Source organism: Hemiscyllium ocellatum, chromosome 1 (assembly GCF_020745735.1).
Source record: "Hemiscyllium ocellatum isolate sHemOce1 chromosome 1, sHemOce1.pat.X.cur, whole genome shotgun sequence".
Taxonomy (NCBI): Eukaryota; Metazoa; Chordata; class Chondrichthyes; order Orectolobiformes; family Hemiscylliidae; genus Hemiscyllium; species Hemiscyllium ocellatum.
The window spans coordinates 76,557,543-76,580,513 of NC_083401.1; the positions used below are offsets into that span (position 1 = coordinate 76,557,543).

Below are 22,971 nucleotides of genomic sequence, written 5' to 3' on the forward strand. Positions count from 1 at the left end.
TCTTTGCAAGAAGTAAGGATCAATTGAGATTTCACAGGGCTGGCAGAGCGTGAGGAAACTATGAAGGTGTGGGTGAGTTAGGAATGGAAGTGCATAACATTTGACTTTTGGAATTGGACAGTCTTGGTCAAGCACTGGGTGTCAGATTGATTAGGACATCCATGTCAGAACCATTGACTTTTGACTAAGTGAACATTGTATAGAGATTTAAAGAAGACTTTAAGGGGCAATTGTTTTACACAGAGAGTGGTTCATATGTTGAATGAACCTCCCGAGGAAGTCGTGGAAATGGGTACAATTACAATGTTTATAAGTACACGAATAGGAAAAGTTTGGAGGGATATGGGCCAGAAGCAGGCGCGTGAGCTAGTTTAGTTTGGGATTATGTTCCGCACAAACTGGTTGGCCCGAAGGATCTGTTTCTGTGCTGTGTGACTCTGTTACTCTCTGAGAATAGAATGACTGGCTGGAATGTAATTTATGATTGAAAGATAAGGTGATATTAGTGCATGGTTTAACTAGAGAATGTTCTTGTGTGCAATTTGAAAATATTGTGTAAAATGTTGATTGTCATTGTCAAAAGAACAAATGAACAGAATATTGGTATTGATGCCAGGCCATTCAGGAATGTAATAAGAACACATTATCTCAAAGAAAAGTGAAATTTTTGAATTGTTTTGAAAATTTCAGAACTGAGATTGATAGAATTTTATTAGGTATGTATAGCAAGAGAAAGCAATCCAAGGTGAATGGAGTTGAGATATAGATCTCCTGTGATCTAATTAGATTAGCTGAGCAGCCTTGAATGACTGAATGTAATACTCCTTTTCCTTTGTTAAATGTCTACATTTAGTGATTTTTGTTCAAAACAATACTTGAAAGTAAAATCCTTCTTGATTTCTATGACCTGATGCAGTTACAAATTCCTAATCTCTCTGTTAATTTCACAAACAAATTTCACATCTTGAAATATTGCGAGAAAAGGCAGCATTTATTGCATGTCTTCCATTGACCTAATGACGCGACTTTGAATCAATATAGATGATGAAGGTAGTTTTATATTTTGTAATGGATGATACAACCAGGTGACATGTTAGCCTCTATAAATAGTTACTTGATTTCAGCCTTCAGTTATAATTAATAAGGATTAGTCATAGAGTCAGACAGCGCAGAAACAGACCCTTCAGTCCAACTCCGTCCATGCCGACCAAGTTTCCAAATTAACCCAGTCCGATTTGCTTGCATTTGGCCCATATCCGTCTAAAGCTTTCCCATCCATGTACCTGTTCCATTGTCTTCTAAATGTTGTAACTGTACCTGCATCTACCACTTCCTTTGAGAATGTTGCCCCTTAAGTCCCTCTTAAATCTTTCTCCTCTTAGCTTAAAATTATGCCCTCATAGGGGAAAGACTTTTTTTCATTCATCTTATCTATCCCCCTCATGATTTTATAAAACTCTGTTATGGTCACCCCTCAACCGTCTACACTCCACAGAAAAGAAGTCCCAGCTAATCCAGTCTATGTGTATAACTCAAACCCTCCAGTTCTGGTAACATCTTTGTAAATCTTTTCAGCCCCCTCTCCAATTTAATAATATCCTTCCTATAGCAGGGCAACCAGAGCCATACACAGTACTCCAAAAGTGGCGTCAGCAATGTCCTGTACATCCGCAATATGACGTCCCACCTTTTATACTCAGTGATCTGAGCAATGAAGCAGGCCAAATACCTTGTTTACAACTCTACTTGGGACGCAACTTTCAATGAACTATGTACCTGAATCCCTAGGTGTCTCAGTTCTACAACAGTCCTCAGGGCCTTACCTTTAGCTGTCTAAATCCTGCTCTTGTTTGTCTTACCAAAATGTGCTACCTCAAATTTATCAAAATTAAACTTCTTTTGCCACTCCTTGACCAAATTGATTGAGATCCCTTTGTAATCTTAGATAACCTTCCTCACTGTTCACCACTGCCACCAATTTTGGTCACATCTGTAAACTTACTAACCATGCTTCCTATATTCTCATCGAAATCATTTATGAAAATGATAAACAATGGTGGATCCAGCACCCTACTTTTGAGTTAAAGTATAGATGCTTGTGTACAAATGTCTGCGTTTGATTCAGTTTTACAATAATTAATTTTCTAGGCATTATTTGCAACAGAGACCTTTGCTATGGGTATCAACATGCCAGCAAGGACAGTTTTGTTCACCAGTGCCCGCAAATTTGATGGGAAAGATTTCCGTTGGGTATGGAGAATTTACCTTTCCTCAGTTATTTTTACATTGCTCACAGCACTTGCCATGCTATTTAAGTTATAAAAATCTGTTTAAATACTTCATCAAAATGGTGAAAATAAACTGTACTGAGTTAATTTGAAAGCTAGCTTTGTGCAGTCTCTTATCTTGGAAGTCGTTTGCAGTGATTAACTTTGATGTATGGTATGTTATCAAGTACACAAATTTTGATAGTTAGGTATCCCACTTTAGCCGCATTATTGAGAGGAAACAAAGAGTAGATTTTGTCACATTTTTGTCTCTAGACTCCTGTGATTTTTCGGACCTCTATCTCCCTTGCTCCCTCCATGTACTTTTATCCTCCTTGTTTATGCAACTTCTAATTATCTTTATCTATCGATTTTATGTTGATATATCCTTCATCCTGTTTATATTTCTGTGTTTCTTTTTTTTCTAATCTTAATGAAATACCAATTTCTTTTTTGTTTTTCATCAAAAGCTTCAGCAAAGGCTGAAATTTAAGATCTGTATTTTTTGTTTATTGTTGCTGTTTAAGAAACATTCTCTTTTTTCTGGATTATACTTTTATTCCAATAGTTAGTAGTGACTAAAATTATTGCAAACTGTTCTGAGATTTTTACCAGTATTGTGGAGAGTTATGTTCCATAATTCACATCTGATTCTAATCCAGGCCCTGTTTATGGTATATTTCTGAAGTCAAACTGTTTTAATACTTGGAATTTTCCGTAACTTGCATCAATGCTTTTTTACACCATTTTTCTTGTTTTCTCAATCTGTGCACTTATTCTTGTGACAGCCATAGGTTTTGATCATTAAAGATGGATCTGTCTGCTACGAACTGTTATGAGTGCAAGAGCAGGTGTCCTGTTGATTTTAAGCTTCCTTTGCTGTTCAGATGATTGATATGTGCTAAGGTTGCAGTGGCCCAGACTGGATTTGCTTATTTTAGTGGAAACCAGAAATGTGGATTGGCCTGAACACCAATGGAGAAAGAGGAACTGAATCCAAAAAAAAAAGGCTGGCTCGGGATATTGAACAGCTGGTACATTTGAATAAGTCCAAATTTGCTTTTATTCCCCAAAATTTGGAATTTCTTTTTTAATCAGGAATCACTTCCATGATTCTGTTTGTAATTAGGATCTCTAACCATTCATGTGTATATATTGCATTAATCTCTTCAATTTTTTTTCTTCCCTCCAAAAAGACACAATTGTCGGTTACTGTATAGGATTAGTGTAGCTTTATTTGTGTCAATGGCAGTTGCATTTGTTTGTTTGAAGAGCAAAGCAATTCATTCTTCAATATTTCCAAGTTCAGGTTGTATATATTGCATGCATACGTAAATACTCCAGCTCATAAATAGTTCCAATAGCTTTGTGGTTGACATAATTTTCATTTTATTCAGCTTTTGAATATTTATGAATCCATCTCTATTTGGTCAATTAAGGTTGCTCAATCATTGCAGCAGGAGTTTACTTTCAAAATTAAAAGCACGCTAATGCAGTTTTTTTTCTAATAGATCTCTTCAGGGGAATACATTCAAATGTCAGGTCGAGCTGGTAGGCGTGGCATGGATGAAAGAGGAATCGTTATTCTTATGGTAGATGAAAAGATGAGTCCAACAGTTGGAAAACAACTTCTGAAGGTAGTAAATTCAGTGTAACTTCTTTCATAGACTCATACAGCATGGAAACAGACCCTTTGGTCCCAATGATCCAGGCCGACCATAGTCCCAAATTAAACCAGTTAATTTGCCTGCGCTCAGTCCATATTCATGAACCTATGTACATGTCTTTTAAACATTGTAACTGTAACCTCATCCACCACTTTCTCTGGACATTCCATTCCACGTCTGAACCATTCGCTGTGGAAAAAGATTGCCTCCTGTCTTTTTTTTTAATCTTTCTCCTCTCTCCTGAAAAATATGCCCATAATCTTGAAATTCCCCTTACTAGAGAAAAGATACCAGCCCTTCACCTTGTCTATATGCCTCGTGATTTAATAAACCTCTATAAGGTCACCCCTCAACCTCCTATGTTCCAGTGAAAAAAGTCCCAGCCTATCCAACCTGTCCCCATTGTTCAAACCCTCTATTCCCAGAAATATCCTGGTAAATCTCTTCTGATCCCCCTCCAGGTTAATAATATCCTTCCTACAACAGGATGACCAGTACTGGAGACCTCACCAGTGTCCTATACAACCTTAACATAACATCCCAACTCCGATGCTTGAAGGAGTCAGCAATGAAAGCAAGTGTGCTCAATGCCTTCTTAACAACCCGGTCCATGTGCGCTGCAAACTTCAAAGAACTATGTACATGAACTCCTTGGTCTCTCTGTTCTACAACACTACCCGACGCCTTACTTTTAATTGTATAAACCCTGCCCTTGTTTCTTTTACCAAAATGCAATATCTTGCATTTACCCAAATTAGATTCCAGCTGCCATTCTTCGGCTCATTGACCTAATTGATCAAGATCTCTGTAATCTTAGATAACCTTCTTTACTGTCCACTGCACCACCAATCTTGTTGTTATCTGCAAACTTACTAACCACGTCTTCTATATTCTCATGTAAATTATTTCTAAAAGTAACAAAAGTGGATGCAGCACCATTACCAGTGGAACACTGCTGGTCACAGGACTCCTGTCTGAAAAACAACCCTCCACCTTCCCTTGACTTGGTTTGTTTTAAATGAAATGGGCATGAAATTAATAACACTATCATTCTTAATTGAGGAGTTAGTTAAGAGCAAAATAGGATAAACTAAGCTCCCATTCACTGCAGAATTCTGAACTGTAGAGGAATGCAGGTGTGCAGCAGAAAATCAGGAAATGTTGATGAACATCGTCCCTTACAAGGGGAATTGAAAGCAAACATGAAGTTATGCTTCACTTATACAGGAATCATTGTGACTACATCTCAAATACAGTGTGGTCTTGGACTCCTTATTTAAGAAAGATGTAAATGCACTGGAGGCTATTCACAGTAGGTTTATTACGTTGATATCCTTCAATCAGCAGCTTGTCTTATGACGATTGGTTAGACTGGCAGGATTCGTTTTCACTTTGTTTCCTATCTGTCTCAAAGTTATTAAGATGTAGCAAATTAATGGAAGTCCAACAGGATAGTAAATGGTAAGTTTGAAACGTTATGTGGAGAAGGGTTGGAGGATGGAGGGAGGAGAGGCAGCTTGCAGCTATGTCTAAGAAAAAAAATCTTTGGAAGTAAGATACAAAAATTGGGAGATTAAACTTCAAATGTTTGAATCAACTTGTCGAGACATTACAAAGCACAACTTGACAAGGGTACTAAAATTTTGGGTAAAGGGATAGGTTTTAAGAAGCAAATTAAAAGAGGCAAGGGAAGTAATGAGCCGTAACATTTTGAGGTCAGACTTTCGGACCTTCGAGCATTGATAGCTAGTCAGTATGACTTTGCAAATTTGTTGTTGCAAAGTTGAAGGGAGTTGTTCCAAAAATGGGTGGGCTGCACGGAGGTCATGCAGCATCAAATAAAGTCATGTTCCTCAATGATAAGCCCTTAATCCAACATACCATATATTTAGAAATTGTCCTTTTGAGCATTGAATGGGGCCACATTGGAGGAAATAATCTATCAATACAGGAAAGAAATTGAGTGTTTAGCGTCATAGTATAAAGACAACAGTCTCTCCATCAATGTCAGAAAAATGAAGGAGCTGGTCATTTACTTCAGAAAGCAGAGTGGAGGGCACGTCCCTGTCTGCATCAATGGTGCTGAAGTGGAAGTGGTCCAGAATGTGAAGTGATGATCACCAGAAATTTGTCCTGATCCACCCATATCAATGCAACAGTTAAGAAAGCACAACAACTCCTCAATTTTCTCAAGAGGCTAAGGAAATTCGGCATGAGCACAAAGATCCTACCAACATCTATAGATGCATCATAGAAAGCATCCTGTCTGGATGTATCACAGCATTGTATGACTACTGCTTTTTCCAAGACTGCAAAAATTACTGCATTGTGAACACAGCCCAGTAGATCATGCCACCCAGCCTTTCATTTGTTGATTCCATCCATACTTCCCACTGCCTTGCAAAAGGAACCAACATTATCAAAGACTCTTCCCACACCAGTAAAACTCTGTTCCAACTTCTTCCGTCAGACAGAAAATGTAAACATTTGAATACACGCTTGAACAGATTGAAGAACAGCTGCTTCTCCACTGTCATCAGACTTTTGAATGGACCTCTCAAATGTTGGTGTTTATCTCTCTCTTTCTGCAGCTTCTCTGTAGTTGTGACACTGTATTCTGCAATTTCTATGCTATAATCTGTCTCTAGAACATGCAAAATAATATTTTTCACTGTATCCTGGTACCTGTGACAACAATAATTCAAATCAAATTAAATCAAAATCACCTACACCTGTTTTACATTTAAAACCCTTTATTACCACCATTAGCACACACTTTGTATTTTGATCTGGGTACTATCACTTCTGTACTTTCACTCCTCCTTGTCCCCCCTTTGCACAAAAGCCATGATTTTCCAATGTCTGTCTAGTCTGAAGAGTCACACCAGACTCTATGATAACTTTCTGTCTCCACAGATGTTGCCAGATGTATCTTGAGTTTCTCCAGCATTTTCTGGTTTGTTTCAGATTTCCAGCGTCTATAGTATTTTATTTTAACTTTTTTTTTATAGATATTTTTATTGGGAATTTAACATTTTGACAAATTTACAAAAATAAGCAGAATTTTCAAGCACAAACATTAATATAAAAATAGATCTTAAATATATAATCATCAAAATTCAACTAATCCACAATCATCCAGAGTGTATAGTTGAGTCGCTTACATCCTTCAAATAAGAGAAAATGTTCTCTAATACACTCATAACAGTATGATAAAAAGGAAGTTATTTCCAAACAATAAGAACAAAAAAAAAATTAAACATGTTTGAATGGAGATCTTCCCCCTTGTTCTCAGGGGGCCTTACTACCTTTCCAACGTTCCACCATATCCTCTCCCAAACAGTGTCCCACCCTCAACCCGGGCGCTCCTTAATAGGATTTAGATATAATACCGAGCTAGAGTTAACAGTGAGCGCTGCACCCCCACCCATACCTGAGTATATCTGCTAGCATCAATGCCACGTACAAACACACATAACTATAAAATTACAACTCCAACAGATTACAGTTAAGTATAATAACATAGCAAGGAAGACAACCCCGCTCCCAGAGGCAAAAGTAAAGTAGAATAAAGTATCCACTTCTCCCCACGGAGTGTGGGAGAGGCAAGCCAACATAAATTGTCTCTTACGATTTAGTTAACAGAGTCTAAAAGTTTCTTGGCCTCTTCCGATGATCTAAAATTATACTCGGATCCTTCGTGGGTAAAGCATAACGTCGCTGGGTAGCGTAAGGTGTATTGAATATCTAAGTCCCTTAAACATTTCTTCACCTCATCAAACGCCTTCCTTCTTCGTGCCAAAGCCGGGGAGAAGTCCTGAAATAACATAATCTTGGATCCTTCATGAATCATAGCTTTAGGATCCTTTCCAAGCTTTCTGGAGGCATCCAGGAGTATCTGCCTCTCCCTATAACTCTGCAGCCGGAACAGGACCGGGCGTGGGCGCTGGTTTGGGCCAGATCCGCGTACTGCGACCCGGTAGGCCCACTCCACCCTTACCCGGTCAGTTTCAGCCCCCAGGTTTAAAAGCTGGGGCAGCCATCGCTCCAGAAATACTACTAACTGTTCTTTCCCTTCTTGTTCTTGAAGGCCCAGCAATCAAATATTCTTTCTCCGATTTCTGTTGTCAATATCATCCATGTAGATTTCAAAGGCCCTGATTCTCTGCTCCAGAGCTCGCACCTGTTCTGCAGCTGTTTGAGCTGCAGCCTCGGAGGTCATGGCCTTTAGCTCCGCCCCCTCCACTCGGCCCTGCAATTCTCCCATAGAGTGATTCTGTTTCTGCAGCTTTTCTTCGAATGCATTCCATCTCTGTCTGGATTCTGCGATGAAATTGACGAGTGTCGATTCCAATCTAGCAATCATCTCTACAAGGCCTGTTTTTACATCAGCTGCAGCCGGAGGAGAGGAGGGTGGGGGAGGGGTCTTTGTTTTCTGAGAGCTGCGGGGTCCCTTTGATTTACTCATTATCCACTCAGTATTAGACTATTTAAATATAATATTCAGCAGCTAATTAAGATTAAAGAATTTTTTTGGGTGGTTTGGCAAGTGTGGTGGGGGCAGGAAACCCACTTTTCCCAGGTTTTGGGAAGGGCTCTGTAGACTCAGACTTGCTGAGTCGCCGCCATCTTGGATCTCCCTCCTTATTTTAACTTTTATGAATTAAAAGGTGTACAGTTGCATGAAGGCAGGTTTGAAAAATGTACAGAATATTTTTTTTAAAAAGCAAGTGTGATGACAAAAATTCATGAAGAAATTAGAAAAGAGAAAACTAGCTTTAACAATCAGTGTTTTCAGGGAAAGGTTGAAATATCCATATTATTTTATTATGCATTTAGAGTTTTATCAAGCAACAATATTTTTTACTTTTACTCATTTGGGCTTTCTTTGTCTAGGGCTCAGCCGATCCTCTTAATAGCGCATTTCATCTGACCTATAACATGGTTTTAAACCTCCTTCGTGTTGAAGAAATAAATCCTGAGTACATGTTGGAAAAATCCTTCTACCAGTTTCAGAATTACAAAGCAATCCCAGGAGTGGTAGAAAGTAAGTGTCATTATTTTTCACAGGTTTCATTGTTTAATAATTTGATGTAAAGTTTATGATTTTAATGATACTGTGGATGAGAATGTATCGATTGTGGTTATTTTATTCACATAATTTGATGAATATTAACCAACTTCAGGTCGGCTACATAGTGAAATCAATGTAAGTAATATCTAATGAATGTATCTTCAATGTTGCTCAACTTCTGTCACATAGATTTTGCCAATTAATAAGATACATACAGCTGAAACCAATAATCCCAGCTGTGTGAAACTGTCTCATGTGCCGTAATGTTTGTTGGTATTTACAGTTGCTATTTTGAGGGCTGAACCTAATCCTTTGTCATATCTAAAAGATCCACAATTTCTGATTGATCACCTTTTCATTCACACCCAGTTATATTTGTTCCTTGTGCTGAGCTCTGGTATGTAGAAATGTGTATACTGTTAAGTATTCTGGATCATGTACGTAAAATTCACTGTCCTCTGCACTGCAGTATTTGCATCCATTATAACGTTGGGGATTGCACCACTTCAACTCCTTTAGTGTTACTGTGTGTATATATTTAGGAAGGATTTAAACCAAAGTTGCTATAGATAATAGAAGTGTAGTGATTGTTATTTCCCTTGACATTTACCCAATCAGCCATTTTTGCAATTGTGCTCAACTTTCCATTTAGCCAGTGCTGTTATATCTAAAAAAGAGTAATGATGAAAATGCTCATTTCCCTTCAACTGCAATTCAGCACACTGCACTTGAGGGATTGTGTGAAAGTTTTAGAGATGGATAGAGAAACTGGGATAGCTCTCCATCAAGAAGAGAAATTTGAGAGATGGTTTGATAGAGGTGTTCAAAATCATGAGGGTCTAGGCAGCTGGTGATTGTTTAACCTGAGGGTCATCACGCCCTCGTGGTATTTCTCGGCCCGTATGGCAATTGAAACACTGCTGTCGGCATTACTCCGCATTGCTAGCTGACCCCGACATGCTGTGCTTAGACTTGCTATTCCTGCAGAATAACAGATTTGAAAAAACAATTAAATTTGCATTAAAAATGGAAATAAGCCTTTTAGCCGAGCTAGTCAGTGCTAGTGTTTTCCTTACATTAAGCAGGAAGTACTTAATAGTTGTAAGCATACTGTTCACATGTCTCCAATCCTTTTACTTTCACTAACTAACTCAATCTTGAATAGTGACAACTATGTGTCTGTCATTTCTACTGAAATAAAAAAATTTCATTTGAGATTTGGCATGATGTTATCTCAATAATCTGAAAAAAAAGGCAGTTTATTTTAACATAGTGCCTTTCAAGTAATAAAATATCCCAAATTGTTTCACAGGAAATTATGAAACAAAATATGACATGCCATATAAAGATGAACAACAGCGTGGTCAGAGATTTTAATGAATATCTTAAATGAGGAAATTGTGGTGGAGAGGCATTAGAGAGGGAATTCCAGAAGTTCACTGTCTAGGCAAATGAGGTCAGAGTCATTAATGTATAACAATTAAAATCAGAGTCCTCTGAGGCCATAATTAGATGTATCCATTTATCTCAGAGTTGTGAAGCTGAAGAATATTACAGAATCAAGAAGGGAAAAGGTCATGGACAAACTTGAAAGCCGGGATATAAATTTATAAAATTTAATTCACTGAAAGCAGGGCTAATAGGAGAATGGGACTTGAGAAGTGGTGATTGATATATATTACATTAATGCATCTTGGTCTCAGTTTGAACCACTTTAGGTAGGTTTATTCATATTGCCTAAATATCTCAGTAAGCATCTATAAAGAATCTGGCAGAATACATAGTGTACAGTAATTGTGTTAATGTTGAGGGAAAACTGGCAAAAACAAATTTTTGAATGATATTTTGCAAGTATTGGCATTCTGTCTGTGAACCAAGGCAGTGAGCAAAAGTAAGCCACGCTAATATCAGAAATGGAAGCCTTAGACCAAAGTTCATAGCCAAGTGCTACTTGGGGAGCATGATGCAATTGTTTTGTAAAACTGTAGAATAATGAAAAGCAAATAAAAAGCACTTCATTAGGATTTTCTTGTTATATTTATTCTTTTATAAGAATCAATTATAATGCAAATCTTTCATGACTATTAAATTACATCATGAAAAATAAAAAAAACTTTTATTTTCTGGTTTTCAAGTTGCAACTAAATAGAACCTTTACTTTTGCAAGCTGCTTTGAAGTAAAGTTAAGTTTTAAGGCAATGCTACGTAGCGTTTTTTGTAATTCTTTGGATGTGAGCATTGCTGTAAGGGTTGACACTTATTATCCCTCTTGGTTGTCCTAAGGAGTTGGGGGTGAGTTTCTTGAACTGTTGTTGTCTAGTCGAATTAATTTTTCTTTCTGGTGGTTTGATTATAACGGAGTAGCTTGCTGGGCTATTTGAGAAGACAGCAAAGGATCATCTATATTCATCATCAGTGCATGCTTTAGTGTGAACATGGTTTGTGTCCTTGGAATGTAATGAATAACAGAGACTAGATTAGATTACTTACAGAGTGGAAACAGGCCCTTCGGCTCAACAAGTCCACACCAACCCGCCAAAACGCAACCCACCCAGACCCACTCCCCTACATTTACCCCTGCCCCTAACACTACGGGCAACTTAGCATGGCCAATTAACCGACACAGACACGGGGAGATTGTACAAACTCCACACAGTTAGTCGCCTGAGGTGGGAATTGAACCCGGGCCTCTGATGCTGTGAGGCAGCAGTGCTAACCAGTATACCACCATGCCACCCACTAAGTTCCAGTTTAAATTTTACCTTCAAGTAGGGAAGTGAGTATGAATGGCGTTTATGGTTAGTTGACTAATAGATTCTATTCATGTAGCAATCAAGACATCATTTTCGACAAACGTTTCATAGACTTTGTGTTGTGAGCAACTATGACACCTAGGTTCTTCAGGTACCTGAAATAATTGAAATTTCTCTGCCTTAAATACATTTCTGTCCAGGTGCATGCTGTTATGCTACTTCTAAGCAATTTCAGAACTTGTTGACTGAACGTGGCATGACAACTTGAAAATGGTTTTCAATGAAAAATGAGATGCTTCAGATGATGGAAATCTGAAACAAACCCAAAATGCTGGAGAAACTCAGCAGGTCTGGTAGCATTGGTGGAGAGAGAAACAGAGAAAGTGTTTCTAGTTCAGTATGAATCTTCAGAACTGCAAATAGATAGAACCTTTATCTGGTCTTTAACACGCACCCAGGATTTTTCATCTCAAAGGATTTGAGTTTATAGTGAATTCCCTCAGCACAGTCTCCAATTGTCATCATCTTAGACCAGTTCTGACTTGAAACATTAACTGCTTTCTCTCCATAGATGCAGCTAGGTCTGCTGAGTTTCTCCAATATTTTCTGTGTTTATTAATGGATCTCAAAAGTTATGATTGGAAGATGTAATCTTTTTCTCTTGGATGTTGTTGTTGGCGACAAATTTTGGTTGAATTGAGCTTTTGTCAACAAAAACGCACAATACAAGAAAAATCTATGCAGTCTCCAGTCATAGTTAGGAATGCAATTGAATAATTCTTTTGACCATATGCAAGAATTTCCTTAGGGTTAGGTTATTTTAAGATAATGTACTTGACAATGGGTGATAGTACTGAGGTAGTTCACTGTGACCTGTCAAATCTTTTGAGAGAGAAAAAAAATTCCTGGGCACCAGTTGAAAACCAGGTTCATCACCCTATGTCATTGAGAGTTGAAGGTAGTGGGAGAGGGGGGTCGGGGGCTGGATATCAGACTCTTCTGATTAATTTTGCACAAACGAAGAGTGTGTACACTCTTAGAGCAGCTGGCAAGTAATTGAGGATAGGAGAATCAACTGCTTATTGATGAATACTTTGGGCATCCAGAATTCCTGGTAATGCCTTTTGAGTGTACATGTCCTGGCATTTCAATTTATTGCAGACTCTTATGATAGAAATTCTTGGTGTAGCATGCTGATATGATCAATTTAATTGACACAGCTCTTTGTAGTTTTCTTTGCTGATTTGTTTCTTAACTAATTGTTTCCTAATTTGAAAATTTTGCCATAAAAATCCAGCAATATAGTTATCTCTGTGCCAATGTGATAGTTTTTGTGAAATGAGTTTTGGAAATCCTACTCACATCCCTGCAGGTATTTGCATTTACTTTGTCAAACTAACTGACCATTAGGGTTTGTGAAAAACTGAAAGGTTCATAATGGTGCAGTGGTCTTTTGAGAATTGAATGAACTGCTTGTAATCTGTCTTGCACCAGAACCCACTGACCCATCATTCATGTGCTCACTAACACAGCTCCAGGCTAAGCAAAATCTCAAATTTAAAATTCTTAATTTCTGAGGAAGGGCCACTAGATGCAAAACGTTAACTGTTTTTTCTCTCCACAGATGTTGGCAGTCCTGCCAAGTTTCTCCAGCAATTTTTGTTTTTGCTTAAAATTCTTCACCTTATTTGTGAGTTCTTCCTTGGCCTCTCCTGTCTGTGACATCTGTAAACTGCCCTAAACCCACATGTTTAGGGATCTATACTAAGGCCTCTTGTATGCTCCCAATTAATTATTCTTTAATTGATCTTCAAATTCCATCTCTTGCACCAAGCATTTTGCTCACAGGAGCAGGCAGACTATTTGACCATTTGAGCTTCCTTCGCCATTCAATAAAATCTTGACTGATCTGGTTGTAATCTCATCTCTGTCTTCCTAATTGTGCTCCTCATAATTGTCAACTCCCCTGTCTTTCAGCAAACTATCTAACTCTGCCTTTCAACAAGCTATCTAACTCTGCCTTTAGCAAATTCAATGACCCAGTCTTTACTGCTTTCTGAGAACACCAGTGACAAATGACCCTTGGAGAAAGACGTATCTTCATCTCCATCTTAAAAGCATGTGTCCTTTGACCCTGGCTCCTAGTCCTCGGCCCCCATACAGAAAGAAATGTCATCCCAGGTATTAATTCTATCAAGTCTCCTCAGGATCCTTCATGTCTCAAACATTTTACCCCTCTTTCTTCTAAACTCCAATGAGTGTAGAGCATTATTGACCAAAAGCTGAACTAGATCAGCCATACAAGTTTCATGGCAAGAAGAGCAAGTCAAAGACTGGAAATTCCATAGCACATAATTTACCAATCACGTCACCTACAACACACTAATCAGGAGATTAATGTACTTCACCGCACTTGCATAGATGAAAGCTGTCCAACAGTACTCAAAATGTTAATTACCATAAAAGGGTGAAGCTATCTATCTTGCTAGTCCCCCATCAACATTTTTAAACACTTGTTCCCTCTGCTTTGTGCCATCAACAAGATAGCTGATGCAACTCATTAAAACATCTTTTGTATGTTGGCATCTTTGAATACAATCTCTACCATCCAGAAAAAGGCAGTGGATGCTTAGGTGTACAAGCAAACCTGTACGTTTCCCTCAAAAGTCAGAAAGCATACTCACTTGCAACTCTGTCATCATTCCTTCATTGACAGTGGGGCAAAATCCTGGAAATCCATTCTGATCAGCACTGTAGATGTATCAACCCCACCTTCAGTGATTCTCCACCACCTTCTTGAGGATAGTTCAGGATGCACAATTAATGTTAACTTTGTGAGCAGTGCTCATCTCCTACTAACAAAGAGAAATCTGTAAATAATGTATCACATTGTATAACTCAATGTATTTTGTATCTGCAGAAGTCAAGATATTGGAAGGCCAATACAATGAAATTGAAATTCCCAATGAAGAAAATGTCGTTACTTACTACAAAATAAGGCAGCAGCTGGCTAAACTGGGTAAAGAAATTGAGGAGTATATACACAAACCAAAATACTGCTTGCCATTTCTACAACCAGGCAGACTTGTTAAGGTATACTTATATCATCATTATTTGATTCCACTGGAGTGGAACCATTTATCATTGTTTCTATTGCCTTAAATTTCTGCAGGGAACAATGATGCATGCTATTTCCCATCGCTCATGGAGGTTAAAAACAAGGCAGTCTTTTAATCTTTGTTTTTTTTTACTGTTTAGGGGTCGCTCACAGTGGTCATGTCACTGAGCTAGTAATTCAGGGATCCAGGTTGATTTGGAATATGGGTTCACCATTGTAACTAGTTATAAGTTAAATTAAAGCTAGTTTCAATAATAGTAAGACTAAGCAAACCACTCAGTTCAGTTGCACTTGGGATGAGCACCAAATGCTAGCCTTGCCAGTGATGCCTATTTCCTATGGAAAAATAAATTTTGAAAATTCTTATTCAATCCTGCTGTTACCCAACCCCATTTCAATTTTTTTTTCTATTCCCTTATATAATGGCTATGAATTGACACTTGAGTATACAGTGCAGTCTAATTGTGTGCTGACATTAAATGTAATTTTGTATACCATGTCAGACTTCTTAAAATATGATTTGGTAGCTGTGGGCATTTGTTACCTAGTGACAGTGTTGGAGGTCTGCATTCCAGAACCACAGGAGTTTGTGTGTTAACGATATTTCCAAATGTTGAAAAATAGGGAGTTCCAGAACTTTTCTAATTGGTAGAGGTCATGGGTTTGGAAGGTGTAACCATATGAACTGCTGCAGTTGTTCAATGGTACACTCTGCAGACATATTGTGCCATTGGTGAATGAAATGTATAGATTGATGGTGGATCATTGTCCGTTAGGTAGACTGCATCATTCTTGAGTGCTATCGAGCTTGTTGAATGTTATTGGACCTCCAATTGATTTTAAATGCAATGTTATTCCTACCATGCAGGTGAAAGCATGAGAATTTAAAATGGCAAGCTGAGGAAGAAATATTTAAAAACATACGCTTTTATCATCTGAATTGTCTTGGTGAACCTTTTTGCTGGCGAATGTTTTACGATTCTTTACTGTTTGCCCTTTCAACAGGAACAAACTGCTCCTCAAACCTGGTCATGAAAAAGAAGTGTAATATTCTTTGTAACAGGCTTTTCACTTGAAGTTACCAAGATGAGAATCTAGTTCACTTGGATTGTCAAATCCATTTTTAGCACCTCAAAACAAATTACTTTTAAAGCTGTTCATCAAAGGTTTGAAGCAAGAGGTTCATTAGATGTGGCATTGCCCACTGAACTTCATGAAAGTAATAAACAAAGGTTAAAAGTAGGAACTTTTAATCACATGCCACTTTCTTCTGGCTCAGACAATGCCAGGAACCTTGGAATGTCTGATTCATAAAACTATTGCTCAGTGGGTTTATTCATATTCAGAGGAGTAGAAAAATTGACAGTAATTATCTTTTTCAGTCTCTTTTGTGTGTTGCTCATAATGTACAACATGATCTGTTTGCTATATACCTTGAAATGCAGCATTTTAGGTAAACTGAAGATCTTTTGTTTTTCAGGTGAAAAATGATGACGATGACTTTGGTTGGGGAGTTGTCATAAATTTCAATAAGAAATCTAATGTGAAGGTAAACAGTTGGATTAATTATATACAAATGACATGATAATAGGATGGCAGTTCATTTGTTGGAAGCACTGTTTATTAGAACACATGTATTGCTCTAAAAATGTAAGATACATCGAACATTACGATGCAGTACAAGCCCTTCAGCCCTCAATGTTACACTGACCTGTGGAACCAGTCTGAAGCCTGTCATCCTACACTATTCCATTTTCATTCATATGTTTATCCAATGACCATTTAAATGTCCTTCAAGTTGTGTCTACAATTGTTGCAGGCAGGGCATTCCATGCCCCTGCTACTTTTTGAGTGAAGAAGCTACCTCTGACATCTGTCCTATATCTATCACCCCTCAATTTAAAGCTATGTCCCTTCGTGCTAGCTATCACCACCTGAGGAAAAAGGCTCTCATTGTCCCCATATCTAATCCTCTGATTATCTTATATGTCTCAATTAAGTCACCTCTCAAACTTCTCTCTAATGAAAACAGCCTCCTGTCCCTCAGCCTTTCCTCATAAGACCTTCCTCCATAGCAGGCAGCATCCTAGTAGATCGCCTCTGAACCCTTTCCAAAACTTCCACATCCATACTGTAATGCGGTGATCAGAACTGTAAACAATAGTCCAAATGTGGACGCACCAGAGTTTTGTACAGCTGCAACATGACCTTGTGACTTTGAAACTCAATCCCTCTAGCAATAGAAGCTAACACACTGTATGTCGCCTGAGCAACCTTATTAACCTTGGTGGACTTTTAGGGGTCTATGTACGTAGACACTCAGATCTCTCAGCTCATCTATACTACCAAGCATCTTCCATTAGCCCAGCACTCTTTATTCCTGTTGCTCCTTCGAAAGTGAATCACCTCACACTTTCCTCATTCCTGAAGAAGGGCTTATGCCCGATACGTCAAATTTCCTGTTCCTTGGATGCTGCCTGACCAGCGCTTTTCCAGCAACACATTTTCAGCACCTCACACTTTTCCATATTAAACTCCATTTGCCACTTCTTAGTCCAGCTCTGCAGCTTTTATACGTCCTTCTGTAACCTGCAACATCCTTCGGCACTATCCACAATTCCACCGACCTTAGTGTCATCCGCAAATTTACTAACCCATTCTTCTACATCCTCATTCAGGACATTTATAAAAATGACAAACAGCAGTGGACCCAAAACAGATCATTGAGGTACACCACTAGTAACTGAACTGATAAAAACATTTATGGTTATCAACAATAGGATACATGTGCTTAAAGCTGCAGGACAAAATTTGAAACTAACCAGTTTGACTGCCAGAAATGTCTCAGTCATTTGAAGCATTATGAAGTAAAACTTTCCACCCTTCTGATTTTTCTTTGTGTGCCTAATAAAGGCTTCTCCTGAACCATTTCTCAGAAATATTGGCCCCTTCCACTTTGAGACGCCATCTTATGAAACAAAAGCGTCAGATGGGTATGAAAGACCCATGAAATTATTTATATATGTAAGAGTTTCCTGTTGTCTTGGCCGATATTTAACTCTAAAACCAATAATCTGGTCGGATATCTCAAAAGTTTTTATTCACCAGTACCACCAAACTTTTTTAAAATTTACTCCTGCAAGGACTGAAAGGTCTGTTTCCCAGCTGTGCATCTCTATGACTATGACTACTGCATTGGTTATAAATCAGAAGTGTTTATTTGGCTGTATGATTGCAATGGGACATTCATGAGTTTGTTCTGGACAAGGTGAGACAGGACTGTTCCTGTTTTATACTCATTTGAGCTTCAGAGAGAAACGTTTTTGTGTGTGAGAGAGGGAGAGAGATGTGGCAGCAAGATTTTTGAGGGTTTATGAGGATTGTTTATTTATGTGCTCAACTTGAAATCTGAAGGTGCCACACTTGTTCACAGAATCATGCACACTCAAAGAAAGTACATTTGAAGGGGATAGTGCACTGTTACAGGTCCTTAGCCAAAGCATAGTCCATAGTCATGCGGTTGCCCTGTTCTGGGAAATGACACTGCAGATCTGATGAAGATTTGTTCGCTCCTAATGGATAATTGTGGTGAAATCAGCAACTGAAATTGTGTGATAAGTTGTTTCAGTTCCTCTGCAAGGCATTGAACATCCTGACTTGGAAATATATCACTGTTTCCTCACCATTGCTGAGTCAAAAATCATTAAAGTGTGCCAATCAGCATTGTGGGTGTACTTATAACAAATGCATTGCAGCAATTCAAGAAGGCAGCTCATCACCCCTTTCTCTCTCTCTCTCTCTGACATTCAGCAGCTGTCTTTGCAGTAGATTTTTGTCAGTTTTGAAGAAACAACAATTTATTTCAAACAGCCTTTATCTTAACTTAATACCTGATGAAGGGCTTATTCCCGAAACATCAATTCTTCTGCTTCTTGGATGCCGCCTGACTGGCTGTGCTTTTCCACCACCGCAATCTTCGACGAGTCGGAATTAGACCACTTTCATTCTTCAAATTCTATTGTCACCCCCACAATCTAACTCACTCTCTCTCATTCCTTCTCCCCCAGATGCGTGCATGTGCATGCTGATTTGGCCTTTGGAAATGGTTTGTTCTGTGATTGACTTTAAAATAAACTTGATTTTAGAGTAGTCTCCTCAGACAGCATACTCTGGTCGTTTACTTTCTCCCTGTTCCAGACCCTGGTTTTTCCTTCCTTCTCTAATGCTTGTGCCCAAGTTAGATTCTACAGTGAGCAATGAACACACCTATCTCAGTGGCATTTGTGAATGAATACCATATTTTATTTTTTAAAAATTGGATATTTTGAGTATTATTATAACATTCTAATGTAAATGAGGAGTCTAATTATTAGTGCATTTGAAAAGAAATTCTCCAACCAAAATGATTTAGGAGAACAGAATGGGATTACTCTGATGTTTCTTGTTTGAAGTGTGATAAAGATCCGTACTTTGGCTCTTCCTCTTCCACATTTATGTGATGTTCCTTATAATGTCATTCAATACTTCCATTTGTATAATGATACTTTCCCCCACTTTTGTTGATATCTCTGTTGATTCTCTCTTGTTACATTGCTTGACAGATATGTTGATGATTTGCAAATTCCTCCAGCTGAACCAGAAGATAAGAAATATCATCTTTGCTCCTATAGCCAATCATGTCACCTCTCCAGCTATTCCTTTAGATTACTTACACCACTACTATTTTATTTGAGTTCAAACTGAGTTTTTGATTTCATATCTTCTCCATCACAAACTCTTAGCTACTTGCACATCAGTAAGTTCATATTCCTGATGAAGGGCTTATACTTGACTCTCCTGCTCCTTGAATCCTGCTGACATACTGTGCTTTTCCAGCCCCACACTTTTCGACTCTGATTTCTGCAGCATCTACAGTTTCTCTCGTGTTCTCCGTTTATCTTACCTCAACCCATCTGCTACTGAAGCTGTCATTACTGTCTGTAACTTTCAACTCCTCTAAAGTTCTACTGACCTGCCATAGGAAAGACTTTGTTAAACTTGAAAGGGTTCAGGAAAGATTTTCAAGGATGTTGCTGGGATTGGAGGATTTGAGCTATAGGGAGAGACTGAATAGGCTGGACGTTTTGTTTTCCTTGGAGTGTCAGAGGGTTACCTATCAAAGGTTTATAAAATCATGAGGGGCATGGATAGAGTAAATAGCCAAGGTAGGGAAGTTCAAAACTAGAGGGAATAGGGTTAAGGTGAGAGGGGAAGCAGCATGAGAGACAACTTGTTCATGCAGAGAATGGTGCATGTATGAAATGAGCTGCAAGAAGAGATGGTGGAGGTGGTTACAATTACAACAATCAAAAGGCATCTGGATGGGCACATGACTAGGAAGGATTTAAAGGGACATGGGCCAAATGCTGGCAAATGGAACTAGATTAGGTCAGAATATCTGATCAGTGTGGACGAGTTGGACCGTAAGATCTGTTTCTGTGCTATATAACTCTAACTCTGTGACATGATACTAAGTCCTGGTCACAAATCATCTTTATCATTCTGGCCTTCATTCAAACCATATAAATTTACAATTTTAGTTTTAGTGAGTAACTCACTCTGCAGCCTCAGTATTATCTACTTTCCTCAAATATTCTTGTCTGACACCACAATCCACATCCACAAATGTGCATTCTTCTGATACTGTCTTTATCTGCTCCCTTCTTTCATGTTATTAATGGCTTTGTCAATGTCAAGTATCCAATCTTTGGAATATTGAGTTGTAACCTTATCTCTTTCTTGAACACTCTTAAAAAACACTTCAATTAAACCTTGGAGTTGCCCTCTTAATTGCCTTTTCCTTGTTAATGTTTTCCTTGGGCACTTGTAACAAAGCTGTTTTGCAAAGACTTTTAGGCATTATTTTGAATTAAAGTGAGAGTTGGCATGAGGTGGAGATATTCTGATAGTATTGAGACGAAAATTGTTATTCTCATTGCTTGCATAAAGATCCATTCCCACAGGCAATTGCACAATCCTTGTGTATTGAAATTTGTCTTTACACACAAAAGAAACTAAGATAGCAAATTAATTAATCCTTCTAGCAATGAGGTACATTTTAAAAGTAATAGGGAGAGCTACTGTAAGCTTGTAATTTATTTGAGTACCAAGACAATAATTATTTGCCAAATCAAATATATCAGACCACAACTAGAAATTTAATTTATTACGGTTAGCAAGAGGTAGTGCACTGCAGTTCATTGGATTGGATTGAATATTTCATGGGCATATTCCTCCACAGAATTTGTAAACTAGCAAACAAACTAGAAATGTAACTCAGGTAACCATAACCAAGTAGACTAACCCCCTGTCTGTTGCTGAGAACACTTAGGGAAAAGGTAAGAATGTTACACCATTGAGTAAGTGCAGCTGCAATAGCTAACGAAGTGTGGCACAAGACAGAAAAGAGGAGACTGCTTGGTTGGTTCCCGTGCTGGTTAATTTGGTATCCATTCCCTTCACCAATGATGCACTGTAACTCAACATGTCCAAATGCTCATCACGCCATCACTCCAAACTGCAGGCTATCTTCATTTGAATGTATATCATTGTTCCTTTTCATTGCTGGATGTCTATTTAAATACCTGATCTAATTGTCATTCTGTGGGAGCACCACCCGCATAGGGACTGAAGAAATTCAAGAGGAAGGCTCACTAAACTTTGTGAAGGAACTGGGGCTGGACAACAAACGATAATCTTGCAATCTGTGACCATATCCTGAGTATTTGTTTTCAAAAAACATCTTTAGTAAGTCTAAATTGCAATGGTTTTTTTTTAAAACGAGAGTAAGGAATTCCATAAATAGAAAGTGTTTCTGGTATGTGTTTCTTATCAAGTAAACTCCAAGCAGGGAGCTGAAGCTCATCATCCAAGACGAAATGTCTCAACACCCAAATTCTTGAATGAAAACACACAAACTACTGAAGAAACTCAGCAGTATGTCAGCTAGCGAGTTTTAAGAAAATTTGTCTGGCAGCATCTGTGGAGAGAAAGCAGAGTTAATGTTTTGAATGCAATGACTCTTCATCAGAATTAGAAATTCTTGAGATGTACAGCAATGAAACAGACCTATCGGTCCAACTCGTCCACGCTGACCAGATATCCTAATCTAATCCAGTCCCAATGACCAACACTTGGCCCATAGCCCTCCAAATCCTTCCTATTCATATACCCTTCCAAATGCCTTTTAAATGTTGTAATTGTACCAGCCTCCACCAATTCCTCTGGCAGCTCATTCCATATGTGCATCACCCTCTGCATGAAAACGTTGCCCCATAGGTCTCTCTTTAAATTTTCCCCTCTCACCCTAAACCTGTGCCCTCTAGTCTCGGCCTCCCCATCCCAGGGAAAGATCTTGTCTGTTTACCCTATTCATGCCCCTCATGATTTTATAATCTGTATAAGGTCACTCCTCAGCCTCCAATGCTCCAAGGAAAACAGCTCCAGCCTATTCAGCCTCTCCCTATAGCTCAAATCCTCCAACCCTCGCAACATCCTTGTAAATATTTTCTGAACCTTTTCAAGTTTCACAACGTCCTTCCAATAGGAAGGGGACCAGACTTGCGCACAGAATTCCAAAGTGGCATACGCAATGTCCTGTACAGCCACAACATGACCTCCCAACTCCTGTACTCAATACTATGAACAATAAAGGAAAGCATACCAAACACCTTCTTCATTATCCTATTCACCTGCAACTCCACTTCCAAAAAACTGTGAACCTGCACTCTAAGGTCTCTTTGTTCAGCAACACTCACCAGGACCTTACCATTAAGTGTCTAAAGTCCTGCTCTGATTTGCCTTTCCAAAATACAGCACCTCGCATTAATCTAAATTAAACTCCATCTGCCATTCCTTAGCCCATTGGCCCATCTGATCAAGATCCCATTGTAATCTGAGGTAACCTTCTTCTCTGTTGACTACTCCTCCAATTTTGGTGTCATCTCCAAATTTACTGACTATACCTTCTATGTTCACATGCAAATCATTTATATAAATGACGAAAAGCAGTGAACTCTGCACCGATCCTTGTGGCACTCCACTGGTCACAGGC

The 22,971-nt window shown here is 38.5% G+C and overlaps 1 protein-coding gene across 1 annotated transcript in view; it reads left to right on the top strand.

The window, feature by feature from the left end:
- Positions 1 to 22,971, top strand: part of mtrex (Mtr4 exosome RNA helicase) — a 139,120-nt gene that overhangs the window by 68,175 nt on the left and 47,974 nt on the right. The window contains exons 14-18 of the mRNA XM_060822963.1: positions 2,149 to 2,250; positions 3,779 to 3,904; positions 8,831 to 8,981; positions 14,682 to 14,854; positions 16,360 to 16,428. Coding sequence (XP_060678946.1) covers positions 2,149 to 2,250; positions 3,779 to 3,904; positions 8,831 to 8,981; positions 14,682 to 14,854; positions 16,360 to 16,428 — 621 coding nt within the window. The remainder of the gene's footprint in view (positions 1 to 2,148; positions 2,251 to 3,778; positions 3,905 to 8,830; positions 8,982 to 14,681; positions 14,855 to 16,359; positions 16,429 to 22,971) is intronic.